We start from the raw sequence: 14,456 nt of genomic DNA on the forward strand, positions 1-14,456 counted from the left end.
TGGTCTTGCCATATTGTACACCTGCCTTATAACCCTTTGAGATATTTGTGTTCATCTAATTCTGGCCTCTTGAGCATCCTTGCTTTTAATTGCTGCAGAACTGCCAGCTGTGCCAAACTCTCCCCAAATACCCTCCCCCTTTCTTCCATCTCTTTAATCCTCAAACACTATCTCTTTGGTGAAGCTCTTTGTCAACTGTTCTAATACCCGTATATACTTTTATGATTCACTGTCAATTTGTATTTAATGATTTTCTTTTAAATTTCCTATGACATTTTATCATGTTTAAAACACCAATGTTTTAACATTGCTTGCTGATTAAAAAGATTAGAAGGGCTAACAACATCAAAATAAATCTACCAGTACCTTTATCTCAATAAATCAATAGTAATAAAAAGACAATTCTTTCCTTTAAGAACTTTCTCCTTTTACTGATACGTCTTGATCCAGTGATTGTTCCACCATAAGTAAAGCACAATACTGCACTCCGAAAAGTACATTAACTAATGCCGTTTCGCTTCAATCGTCTACAGAAGAGAAAAGAACTTATCAGCATTTAAGTATTATTCAGTAATCTGAAGAAGAATGCTATAGCGGGCGCAGCCAGTTATAGACAATAACAAACAAGGACGTGTAGCGTTCATAAATTCCTTTTCAAGTTTTTTTACGGATCTGCGATGAAATTATGTCACAGTTGCAGACGAATGTTCACTTTTGCCAACTTTCCTTTAGCGGTGACAAAAAGATAAAAATTATTATTACATATTTTAACTAAAGTTTGCATTGTGCAGAGTAAGAAGTAATGTGTTGAAATATTAGCCACTGAAGCGGTCGGGTGAAGAGGAGAGGTAGTGCATTCCCCCCGCTGGCTGGCTTTGCAAGGCGGGGTCTCACTCAGTGCCGGCGAGCGATGATGAGTTACCCCTTTAAGGGGCGAACTTGCCTTGCACACTGTGGCCCGGCATGCAGCGCAGTTCCGTGCCAGGCGTTGCAGCGCGAGCTGTGATGGAAGCGTCGAACGCGAGCCCGGGTTGAGGAGCGGCGCGCGCCGGGGCCGGAGCTGAGCGAGAGCGAGAGAGAGAGAGAGAGTGCGCGAGCGAGGGAGCGAGCCGGGCGCCAGCGGAGACTCGGAGCCGGACCCCCGGACCCAGCCCAGCGGCGGCCGTCCGCTGACCAGCGCTCGCCATGACCGCCAACACTGCTGGCTGCCGCTTCGCAGATTACTTCGTCATCTCTGGTCTGGATGTGGAGACCGGCTTGGAGCCGGACGAGCTCTCGGGTGAGCGTTTCACATTTTTATTCACAATAATCAGTGATTGGAGCCCGAGGGAAGCGCAAACTTTAAACCTGTCAGTCTCTGGCCCATTGTACACACAAAAAAAATGCACGCATGGGAACAAAATTGGCAAAGTAGTGCGGAACCTGAGTGATCAGAAGTATAAAAATAATGATTCAGGTCGTTCGGTCCAGGTGAAGCCAGCGCTGTTGCTATTCACTCTTGCAGGAAGTGATGGTGTAGAGCTGCCTTTTGACAGTTCGCGCACTGGAAATGGAGTTTGCTTTGTCCAGTTTTAAAAAAAATTATATACCAGATTCTGAAATGTGTAGCATAGCTTTTGGTTTCATGTTTTTAAGTTCTGTAATATTGAATGTGTCTTCCATTTATGCAGATATTAGTTGCTGCATTTTACAGAAGCGTTGTTATTTGTGCAAATAATTCATGCCTATATTCCTATATCTAATGGAAAATTGTGACAAAGGCACTGTGTAATTAACGCGCGGCTGTACATTTATAAATTGCATTAATTTACAGGTATTTACTTGTATGTGAGAATAGATAGTGGAAGCACTTTTTAATGTGGTTTTCAGTTTCCTCATTTCCTCTGACTATATTAAATTCGTAATTATCATTTCTAAGTGAACCACAAGAATTCCGATAATTTCTAAGATATGACTTGGTTTTGTAGATGACAGCGATTTTTTTTTATCAAAGTCCTACTGGGTGTAATGAAGCGATGTTATTGGCAACATAAATTAATTTTCCTGAAAGATTACTTTTTGGCATTTAAATAGCTGCACGCTCGCAGACTCTAGATTCACGATTAATATTCTGGGTGTAGAGTAGATTCCGATATTCGTTGTTGTTATTTTGCGATAGCCCTGTCAATTTTTATTTATTCTACGATCGTGTTTCTTGATCTGTAGATTTTACCAAAAAATATTTTGAAGGGATGTCGCTAATTCTATAATAGTTGCATCCATCCAACCCTTCGGCACATAATCTGTTCAGGATCAATTTTTGCATTTTCTTTAACACCACTTTGTTTTCAGTGAGCGAATGGAAAATACAGTACTGCACTCTTTAAATTTCTGGCACTACTTTATAAACAGTGTGGAGGTATACTGTTTTCTCAACAAATTGTAATGTTTTGTGTTAAATGGGTAACTTTAATGTTAAATGGTTAATTGTTGATTTTATCCGAAAGCGTCTTTGCGTTATGCATGTATCACAGCTGTGCTTTCATGTATTCGGTGTGCTTTGGAGATGAGCTTTTTATAATTTCAGCTAAGTCGTGGTACGGTTCGTCATGTGCAGCATTTTAGGATGATAAAGTTATGTATTTTGCACGATGAAGAGTACGCTAGTTTTACTCCTTTCTATATTGTGCGGTCTGGAGGATCTTGTAAACAATGGAGAGAGTCTTTGGAAAGTGGTAGCGGGATGGGCTTGAATCATCTGCGTTCAAATTGTCCTTGGGGTCCTTCCACATCAGCTTCTCTCAAGCGAGGCTGTAAAAAGATGATGTCATTGTAACTGAAACTCTACAGGAAGGCAGCAACTGCTGCATGTTTCTCCAGGGAAGCTTGGGGCCAGTGATTGCCACAGGCATTGGCATACAGTACAGATAATGCGGTTGTCCATGATATCCTGGAATACTAGTTGCTGAAGAATTTTAATATTTCCTCTAATGATATAGCCGCTCATGATTTAAACCAGTTTTAATAGTGTTTTAAAATGCGTATCAGTACATTTATTTTCCTCCGTTGAATGTATATTTTCCATTCCCCATTCATACCAAATTGACCTGTTCAAGACAATAAAGTAAAAACAGTGATTTAAATTTTATTCATGAAATTATGCCCAAAATTACACAAAGGGCTGTTTTTGCAGTCTTAAACTTCCTTAATAAGAATATTGTGTGTCAAGGGAAGACTTTTTTTATCAATTGGTTTCAGATATTATCACTGCTGTTCCAGATATTTAGAATCGCATTTCCAACATGGTTTTCCAATGTTAATTGCACTCTGGCACATTTTGTAATGAGAACATATAAAGTTGCAGGATGCTTCTATACCATTGACAAACCTGTACTACCAACGGAGTACAGGTCAGCTTATAGTACAGTATCAGAATCATGTTCCTGATCCCTGGCATGTGAAATTCATTGTTTAAATAATAAATTATTATTATTAAATAATAAATAGTGCAGAAGAGGAATAATGAGGTCGTGTGCATGGACCATTCAAAAACCTGATGCTGGAGGAGAAGAAGCTGTTCCTAAAATGCTTCAGTGTTGGTCTTCAGGCTCTTGTACATTCTCCTTGATGAGAAGATGGCATCTATCGATGTCCACTCTGGAGAGCATTCTGACTGGCTGCATCACCGCTGGCATGCACAGGATCAAGAGGTTGCAGAGGATTGTAGACTCAGTCAATTCCATCTTGGGCGCACACCTCCCCAGCATCGAGGCCATTTTCAAAAGGAGGGAGCTGTCATTAAGGACTCTCACCATCTGGGACATCCCCTTTCCTCATTATCTCCATAAGGAAGGAGGAACAGAGGCCTGAAGACGCACACTCGATATTGTAGGAACCATTTCTTTCCCTTTGCCATGAATGATACCTCTTTCACACTTTATTTATTTAACATTTTATTATAACTTGGTGATTATTTATGTCTTGCACTGTACTGCTGCCACAAAGCAACAGATTTCACACCACGTGTCAGTGATAATAAACCTGATGTTTGATTCTGAATTGTAGTGGCTGGTGTGCCTTCACATGATTGCATCATTTTGCTGGGTCCACGATAGATTTTCTGAGATGTTGATGTCCAGGAATTGGAAACTGCTGCCTTTTTCCATCATTTACCCTTTGTGTGTGTTCTCCTGAATTCCCCTTCCTGAAATCCACAATCAATTCCTTGATCTTACTGACATTGATTACAAGCTTCTTGTTGTAACACCACTCAGCCATATCTCACTCCTGTATGCCATTGTTGTTATCTGAGTAGTTCATTGGCAAGTTTATAGATGGTGTTTGAGCTGTGCCTAGCCACACAGTCATGAGCAGAGAGAGAGAGAGAGAGACAATATGCATCCTTGAGGTGTGCCTGTGTTGATTTTTAGTGAGGTAGAGATGTTATTACTGATTTGCACTGACTGTTGTCTCACAATGAGGAAGCCAAGGATCCAGTGCAGGGGAAGGTACAGAGGCTTGGGTTTTAGAGTTTGTTCATTAGTACTGATGGGGTGGATGGTGGTTGATTTCAATTTCAACCAATTTCCCCCGGGATTAATAAAGTATGACTATGACTATGAATGCTGGACTTCGACAATTCCCACAATACGACTAATCTTTCTGTCATCCACAAGCTTAGTTTCCCAGCTATCCATGTCTTCATCCAAGTCATTATATCAGGGAAAATAAGAGGTCTCAGAACAGATCTCATTAGCTTAATTATTTAGACAGAACATTATAGACCAAAAGGCCTATTTGTATGCTGTACCATGTTCTAAATTGGTATATTTTGTTGAAGGCATTAGTCTTACTTTAGAGGTAACATTGGAATTAAATGGGTGTGGGAGCCAAGTACTGTATTCAGGAATGAGCAACTGAAAGGCTGAACTAAAGATCTGCAAATGTGCTTTAAAAACCAACATGGAAGTTGGATTTTGAAACTCTCAATTACATAATATTGAAGAATACCAAGTCACTGTGTATTCCCGTACGTCTTAATCATATGAATGAGCTGACTTTGATGAATGTGATGTGTATTTAATATGAGTAATCTTGTAAATGTATATTGTTTAAGCTTTCTTGTTCATTTCAATAATTCATTATAGGTTATATGTACAAATAAGAGAATTGCATACATCATCATGCTACCACATGATACCCTCAGTAATCATTATCTCGTTTTGGATGCTGTTGAGGGGGGTGACCTGACAGAGGACGACCACGGCGATCGGGTCTCTGGCACCGAGCCTGGTTCTGTGGTGCAGAAGGGAGAGACGAAGATGAGGAATGCGGTAGTCATGGGGGATTCCATAGTGAGGGGAACAGACAGGAGGTTTTGTCAGCCTGATAGAGATACCCGCATGGTGTTTTGCCTCCCAGGTGCCAGGGTACGAGATGTCTTGGATCGGGTGCAGAGTATTCCGAAGGGAGAGGGTGAACATTCAGAAGTCTTGGTACACATTAGTACCATTGACATAGGTCAAAAAAGGGAGAAGGTCCTGAAGAGGGAATTCAGGGAGTTGGGCAGGAAGCTGAAAAGCAGGACCTCCAGGGTAGTAATCTCAGGATTACTGACTGTGTCACGTGCTAACGAGCACAAGAATAGCATGATCAGGCATATTAATGTGTGGCTGAGAGACTGGTGTGGTGGACAGGGCTTCGGGTTCCTGGGTCACTGGGGCCTCTTCTGGGGGAGGTACGACCCGTACAAAAAAGGATGGGTTACACCTGAACCCAAAGGGGTCCAATATCCTAGCAGACAGGTTTAATAGAGCTGTTAGGGAGGGTTTAAACTAATTTGGCAGGGGGATGGGAACTGGAGTGATAGGGCTGAGGAAGGGGAAAACAGAAATAAATCAAAGATGGCATGCAACAGAGATGATAGTAAAGACAGGTTGGAGATGAGGCATAATCACAGCCAGTGGGATGAGTTACAGGGCAATAGAGGTGAGGTGCAGTTAAAACAGAAAGCAGCAAATACTGGACTGAAAGTGTTGTATTTGAATGCACGCAGCATAAGAAATAGAATGGACAATTTTGAAATTCAGCTACAGATTGGCAAGTATAACGTTGTGGCCATCTCTGAAACTTGGCTAAAGAATGGCTGCCATTGGGAGTTGAATGTCCAAGAATATGCGGTGTATCAGAAAGATAGTTTAATAGGCAGAGAGGCTGGTGTGGCCCTGTGTATAAGAAATAATATTAAATCATTGGAAAGGGATTTGTTGGCTGGTGGCGTAGTGGCATCAGCACCAGACTTCGGAGTGAAGGCTCCCGAGTTCAAATCCAGCCAGCTGCCTTGCATGCTTTCAATCTGTGCTGGGTTGAGCGTCGAGCTAGCAACTCTGCCTCGTAAAAACAAGAAAGCCTGCTTAAAAAAAATGCTGTCATGACGGCATCCCGATGACTCCACTCGAAGTTGGGGGCTTTCTTCTTCCATTAGAAAGGGATGACATAGGATCGGAAGGTGTAGAGTCTCTATGGGTTAAGTTAAGAAATGGCAAGGGTAAAAGAACCCTAATGGCAGTTGTATACAGGCCTCCAAAGAGTGTCAGGGAAGTGAAGTATGTGCAGTGAAAATTATGACTGGGGAGGTGCTCAGGAAGCTTAGTGGTCTGAGGGTGGGTAAATCTCCTGGACCTGATGGAATGCACCCTCGGGTTCTTAAGGAAGTAGCTGGAGAGATTGTGGAGGCATTAACAATGATCTTTCAAGAATCAATAGATTCTAGCATTGTACCGGATGACTGGAAAATTGCAAATGTTACTCTGTTATTTAAGAAGGGTGGGAGGCAGCAGGAAGGAAACTATGGACCTGTTAGCCTGGCATCAGTGATTGGGAAGTTGTTGGATTACGGAGTACCTGGAGGCACATGACACGATAAGCCAAAGCCATTATGGTTTCCTGAAAGGGAAATCCTGCCTGACTAACCTACTGCAATTTTTTTAAGGAAATTACAAGCAAGGTAGACAAAGGAGATGCAGTGGATGTGGTGTACTGTATTTGGATTTTCAGAAGGCCTTTGACAAGGTGCTGCACATGAGGCTGTTTAGCAAGGTAAGAGCCCATGGAATTACGGGGAAGTTATTAGCATGGGTGGAGCATTGGCTGGTTGGCAGAAAACAGAGTGGGAATAAAGGGATCCTATTCTGACTGACTGCCAATTACCAGTGGAATTCCACAGGGGTCGGTTTTGGGACCGCTGCTTTTTATGATGTATGTCAGTGATTTAGACTATGGGATTAATGGATTTGTGGCTAAATTTGCAGGTGATACAGAGATAGGTGGAGGAGTGGGTAGTGTTGAGTAAACAAGGACTTGTACAGTTTAGGGGAATGGGCAAAGAAGTAGCAAATTAAATACAAGGTTGGAAAGTGTATGGTCATGCACTTTGGTGGAAGAAATAAACAGGCAGACTATTATTTAGATGGGGAGAGAATTCAAAATGCAGAGATGCAAAGGGTTTTGGGAGTCCTTGTGCAGGATACCCTAAAGGTTAACCTCCAGGTTGAGTTGGTGGTGAAGAAGGCAAATGCAATGTTTGCATTCATTTCTAGAGGTATAGAATATAAGAGCAGGGATGTGATGTTGAGGCTCTATAAGGCACTCATGAGACCACATTTGGAGAATTGTGTGCAGTTTTGGGCTCCTTATTTTAGAAAAGATACACTGACATTGGAGAGGGTTCAGAGGAGATTCATGAGAATGATTCCAGGAATGAAAGGGTTACCATATGAGGAAAATCTGCCAGCTTTTGGGCTGTATTCCCTGGAGTTCAGGAGAATGAGGGGGAATTTCACAGAAACTTCCTGAATGTTAAAAGGCCTGAACAGATTAGATATAGCAAAGTTATTTCCCATGGTAGGGGAGTCTAGGACCAGAGAGCACCACTTCAGGATTGAAGGACGTCAATTTAGAGCAGAGATACGGAAAAATTACTTTAGTCAGGGGGTGTTAAATCTGTGGAATTTGTTGCCACGAGTGGCTGTGGAGACCAAGTCATTGGGTGCATTTAAGGCAGAGATAGATAGGTTCTTGATTAGCTGGGGTATAAAAGGATATGGGGAAAGGCAGGGGTGTTGGGATGACTGGAAGAATTGGATCAGCCATGATTGAATGGTGGAGCAGACTTGATGGGCCGAATGGCCTGCTTCTCCTATATCTTATGGTCTTGTGATACATGCGTGCCTTGCTTATAGTAAACACGGAGTTAGACTCAAGTTTTGGACTCCTGTGTCTTCCATTGAATTAATTTAATGTTTTGAAGTTACAAAATATGACAATGGCTTACTAAAATTCATAAAGGCAACAACTATTGCTCCACCTTTGTTAGTTGCCTTCATCTCCCCAGAAAACTCAGTCAATTTAGTAAGCTGTATCCTGTTTTACACAAAGCCATGCTGACTGTCCTGAATTAGGCCATGCTTTTCCAAATGCTCATGAGTCCTATCCCTAAGAATATTCTTTAGTAACTTCCCTACCATTCATGTGAGTTTCACCAGTCTCTAATTTCCAGGATTATCCCTTGTTTCCTTCTTGAACCAAGGAACATCATTGGCTACTCATCGATCCTCTAGGACCTTGCCTGCATCTAGAAAGGATACAACGTTCTTGGTGAAGACCTTGTCTTTTGCCTCTCCGTAATCTAGAATTTTAATATAACATAGAATTTAGAAAACACCAATTAAGTTTTCATCCAATATCCCAAACTCCATTTATTTTAAATTTCAGGTCCTATTGGAAGGACATTTCTACTGGAGGTTATTGCACAGTTGTTTAGTTAATAGGAGTGACTCTGGGAATCTTAATTGCATAACCTGTAAAATTATGACATCAGGCCATGAATGGTGAAAGCCTTACATTACATCACCTGCAACTTGAGGGAAAAGTGTCATCAACAGTGTGGTATGAGGCAATCAGAATCAGGTTTATTAATCACCGGCATGTGATGTGAAATTTGTTAACTTAGCAGCAGCAGTTCAATGCAATACAGAATCTAGCAGAGAGAGAGGGGAAAAATAAAACATAATAAACAAGTAAATCAATTACATATATTGAATAGATTTTTAAAAATGTGCTAAAACAGAAATACTGTATATTTTTAAAAAATGAGGTAGTGTCCAAAGCTTGAATATCCATTTAGGAATTGGATAGCAGAGGGGAAGAAGCTGTTCCTGAATCACTGAGTGTGTGCCTTCAGGCTTCTGAATCTCCTACCTGATGATAACAGTGAGAAAAGGGCATGCCCTGAGTGCTGGAGGTCCTCAATAATGGATGCTGCCTTTCTGCGACGCTACTCCCTAAAGATGTCCTGGGTACTTTGTAGGCTAGTGCCCAAGATGGAGCCGACTAGACTTACAACCTTCTGCAGCTTCTTTTAGTCCTGTGCAGTAGCCCCTCCATACCAGACAGTGATGCAGACTATCAGAATGCTCTGCACAGTACACTCCCCAAATATAGTAACCTGTTCAGCCCTGATGAATGGTTTTTGCCTGAAATATTGACTGTTTGTCCCTCTCCATAGATGTTGCCTGACTTGCTGAGTTCCTCCAGCATTTTGTATGTGTGTTGCTCACCAATGTAACATGGCTACTCTGCTCTGGATCTCATTACAGCCTCAGCAAGGCAAGAATGACTGTTTTGACCACCTCTGGCTCTGCTGAACCAAGTTAATGGGAAGATGTATCGCTGTTTTGAATTGTATCTTGCACTAAGTAACAAGATTGCAACTAGTACAGTTCAGTCAACCCAGACTTCGAACACTGCTGCTTGAGTTCCTAGGGCCCAGCCATGCTCAGCAGCTTTATTTGTCACCCTATTCTGTTGTCAGAAGTTGGGAGAACATTCAGATATGGCCTGATAAAAGGCAATAACATTTGAACCATACGAGTACCAGACAATGACCACCACTATTAAAGGACAGTCCAACCACCTATTCTGACAGAGACATTACCAAATATTGCCAATGAAGTATTGACTACAAATATATCTGGACCAAAACAGGATATGAGAGCAGACAGAAGCTAACAATTTCTGCTTTTCATCAATTATGGAAGAAGAGTAAAGAGTGTGATGGAATTCTTTTCAGTTTTCTAGATGTACTGTTCCAACACCATTCAACAGGCTCAACACCATTCAGTACAAAGCAGTTAGCCTGATTTGGACATCATCTTCCTTCCATATTTTGCACATGTAAGATGCACTTCATTTGCCCTGCTGACAAAACAAATTCACCAAAGGTAACTCTATAATTGGGAGAGTGACTTGGGAGTCTTCAACGTTGATTCCTAAATAAATGATCCTCTAACTTCTAACTTGTCATAATCTTTAAGTTGATGAAGCTAATACAATTCCATGTTGAAGAGTACCTGGAATAAACAAGAAGAGTAGCATATACTGTAAGTTTTTTTTTGTGGGCTGCCTGTGCTTGCAATTTAATAATTTCTCCCCAGCTTGCAGACACAAAACATGTGTACATCATCCATAAGCAAAGATTTGTTTGGGAGAGGAGTAGGATGGATTTCGGTGTTGCGTGAGAACTTGGTTTGCGGCTGCATTTTTCACTTTCCCTCTGTCCGGGTTATGCACAGTTCACAGGAAAAGAGCCTGTGAAGGACCTTCACTGTGGCAATTTAGTGGTCAATTAACTGCGAATCTGCTTATTTTTATGTGATTGTGAGAGGAAGCAGGAGATCAAGTGGGTGAAAACTCTACATGTATAACATCTAATTTTGGATTAAACCTGGATCTTGGCTGGTCAAAGGCAGTGGCTGTATTTGCTCTGCCACTATGTTGCTCACCTCTGTCATGTTTAATTCATCATGGTGAAGAGCTTCACAGGGGACTTGGCTTTGTGACTACACCAGTCTAAAGTCACCTCTCCCAGGTACATGTGTGCAACAACAATAGAAGAATTTCCGTTGTTCTTGCAAGGCTGCAGTTCAGTGTTTTCATTGAGGATACTTTTTTTTAAACCTGCTATCTGCTATCTGAAGAAAAAAATCCAGCAATTCAAAACTGGATATTAAAAGGTACTGTGAGCCTTCAGCAGCAATATCACATCTCATTGCAATCTATGACCAATTGAATTTACAATACCTTGAAAAAGTAATCAGCCCCCACAAGTATTTTCATATTTTACTATCTCATTTTCTAAATTTAAAATGTATTGAAGTAGAATTTTTGAGCTAATCTCTAAAACAATGTGCATCATGTCAAATCAAAAAAAATCCAAACATCAATTTACTAAATTTTTTTTTAAGAATTGGGAAGCTGGAAAAACTATTCATCCCCTTTGTCATTACCACGCTAGCTTTCATCAGTTGCAATATATTACTTCGCCAATTCATCCAGTTTTTTTGATGTAGAAAATGGGAGGATCACCTGTTTTCAATAAATTCATAAGAATAAATACCCCTCTCTCTGTAAGGTCCAACAGTGTGGTAGATTTTCAATAGTTCAACCCAAAAGGAAGACAAAAGAACATTCAAGACAAGTCAGGGAAATGATAATAGAGGAGTGCATTTTTATTTTGGGGGGGGGAGGTACAAGACCATCTCAAAGGCACTGAACATACTTTGGAGCTCAGTGCAGTCTATTGTGGAAAAAAATATGAAACCACAGCCACATTGCCCAGGTCAGGCTGCTCCCTAAACTCAGTCACTGGAGAAGAATGGCACTTGTGAGAGAGGCTACTGTGATGTCAACAGTCACAGAGTGAGCTGCAGAAGTCAGTGGCTGCAACTGGAGATGAAGTTCATGGCTCCACAATCTCTAAGGCCATGCACAAAAAAGGGTATTTGTGGAAGAGTGGCAAGGAAACGACTTTGCAACATGTCACTTAGAAGGTCTTGTGGATGGATGATACTAAAGTGGAATACTTTGACCTCAACATTAAGTGGTAAGTGTGGTGTAAATCTAGTACTGCTCATTAGCCAGGTAACACCATCCCTCCTGTAACATCTGGTGGAGGTAGCATCATGCTTTGGGGATACTTTTCAGCAGTAGGGACTGGAAATCTGGTTGGGATTGATGGGATGATGATTGCTGCTAAATACAGAGTGATCCTGGATCAAAATTTGCATGCCTCTGCCAGAAAGCTTAAACTGGGGAGGAAGTTTGTCTTTCAGTAGGACAATAACCCAAAGTACACAACCAGAGCAACTATGGAGTGGCTTCAAGTGCAGAAAACTGATGTTCTTGAGCAGCCAAGTCAAAGTCCTAATCTTAACCCAATCGAACATCTCTGTGAAGTCCTCAAGATTCTTGTCCATTGCTACTTCCCAAATAAACTAGCAAACGCTTTAGCAATTTTGCAAGGAGAAATGGGCAAATCTTGTTCCATTATGTTGTGGAAAGCTAGTAAGAGACTTATCCAAAAAGACTACTGACTGTAATAGCTGTAAGAGGTGGTTCAACTAAGTACTGAACAAAGGGGGATGAATACTTTTGAACTGCTGACATTTCAGTTCTTGAACTTTTAAAATCTTCATGCTTTACAGTTTTCTCTGTTTTTTGGGCTCCGTGGTGGGGAAAAAAAAGCAGCATGTGATTTGCAAATAAAAATTCTCAGTTAAATTGATCAAAATCCCTGGTTGAAATACTCATTTATGTGAACAAGGGGTTGGGGGTTGAATATTTTTGCAAGACACTGTAAATGAGTGTATGAAAAGTTATTTTACAAATGTATGAAGAGTAAAAGAGAGGTGAGAGTGAATATCAGAGTTCCAGAAAAAGACACTGGAGAGATAGTAATGGGGGATGAGCAAATGGTGGACAAACATAAGTATTTTTGGGAAATGTATGGTCATGTATAAATGGGGAGAGAAAACAGAAATCAGAGATGCAAAGGGACTTGGGGGTTCCCGTGCAGACTTCCCTAAAGGTTAACTGCCGGTAAGGAAGGCAAATGCAATGTTAGCATTCATTTTGAGAGGTTTGGATAGAGTGGATATACAGATGATGTTTCCTGTAGAGGGTGAGGCGAGGACCAGAGGCCTAATGTTGTTTCTATGTCTATAGTCTTGTGATACTGAGTAGTTTTCTCATTTGAAACACTGGGTCCCTGATGTTAGAGGAAGAGCTTGCAAGGTCCAGTGTTCTAGAATAACCTTGTTAAGGCTGATTTGAGTGCCTAGGTTGATGTTGTTTCGTAATATAGCAATGCCATACTTCTGAGCGAGTTGAAGATGTTTCAGAGCCAACTGCAGGGGGTAGGTCTGGAGATGTGTATAAGCCAGAATGGGTGAAGGTGGCAGATAACCTCACTGAAAGATATTAGTTAACTTGATGAACTTTTAATGTGAATTTTGGTAGGTTTGTGGGCAAAGAAACCTACAAAATTACCACCAACTGCTCTTCCTTAACCAATAAAGCAGTTCTCCACTCTGCTGAACAATTCTTGGAAACAACTCCAGAAAGTAGCACTTAAACTATATTTGGTTCCACGGTGTTTCTTTGTTTCATGGCTGCCTATGGGAAGACAAATCTCTGTTATATTCTGCATACGTACTTTAAGAAAGTACTCTGAACTTGGGTATATTTGTGTACAGGTATCCCCCGCTTTTTGAAAGTTCACTTTATGCCACTTCGCTTTTACGAAAGACCTACATTAGTACCTGTTTTTGCAAACCGAAAGAAATCCAGAGGATTTTCGCTTTTGTGAAAAAAGGTGAAAAGCAAAAATAGCATTCAGTGTTTGTTTTGCAGCGAGCCGTTATAGAGGCAGTGCGCACCCTGAGCAGCGAGAATGGTACTGCCAAACTCCTTCCTTGGGAACTACACTCAGCATCAAGCTGCCAAAGCTTTGAACTGCGTGAGATTTTCACTACGATTGACAGTGTTGCAATGATTGCAGAAAAGTATGCCTTTAATTTTGAAAGTGCACGTAGGTTTAGGGCAGGTTTGCAGGATGTTTTGAGTGCTTACAAAGAACTGTATGATTGAAAAATGCGTGAACCTTCCAGTGTGCTCGCTGTCTTCCGGATTCTGGGAAGTGAAACTACACTGTACATTCACTATTTGTACTTTATATAGGCTGTGTATTTATCATATCATTCCTGCTTTTACTATATGTTAATGTTATTTTAGGTTTTATGTGTTATTTGATACGATTTGGTAGGTTATTTTTTGGGTCTGGGAATGCTCAAAAAATCTTTCCCATATTAATTAATGGTAATTGCATCTTTGCTTTACGCCATTTCGGCTTATGAAAGGTTTCATAGGAACGCTGTACTTTTGGATAGCGGGGGAAGCCTGTATCTGGTAAATTTGTAACTAGATTGCATTATTGTAAAGAATTTCATTTGGCCCATTGCTGTGCTATAAACTCAGCAGAGGAACCCCATCAGTCTGATATTCCAATTTCCTGCTTTCCCTTGAACTCCTTTAATTTATCATGCTTATCAACCATCCTTATTGATTCTTTTGCTGTTCCC

General features: G+C 41.0%; 1 protein-coding gene across 4 annotated transcripts in view; it reads left to right on the top strand.

Moving 5' to 3' along the window:
• The first annotated feature begins 432 nt into the window (after window positions 1-432).
• dennd5a (DENN/MADD domain containing 5A) overlaps window positions 433-14,456 on the top strand; it is a 156,155-nt gene continuing 142,131 nt past the window's right edge. For 3 of the 4 annotated variants that reach the window (XM_063061861.1, XM_063061862.1, XM_063061865.1), the window contains exon 1: window positions 433-1,279. In XM_063061861.1, the coding sequence (XP_062917931.1) occupies window positions 1,186-1,279 (94 nt within the window). In that variant the 5' untranslated portion in view covers window positions 433-1,185. Of the gene's footprint in view, window positions 1,280-5,850; window positions 7,078-14,456 lie in introns of those variants that run through there. The other variant, XM_063061864.1, reaches the window with a different exon arrangement.

Source organism: Mobula hypostoma, chromosome 11 (assembly GCF_963921235.1).
Source record: "Mobula hypostoma chromosome 11, sMobHyp1.1, whole genome shotgun sequence".
Taxonomy (NCBI): Eukaryota; Metazoa; Chordata; class Chondrichthyes; order Myliobatiformes; family Myliobatidae; genus Mobula; species Mobula hypostoma.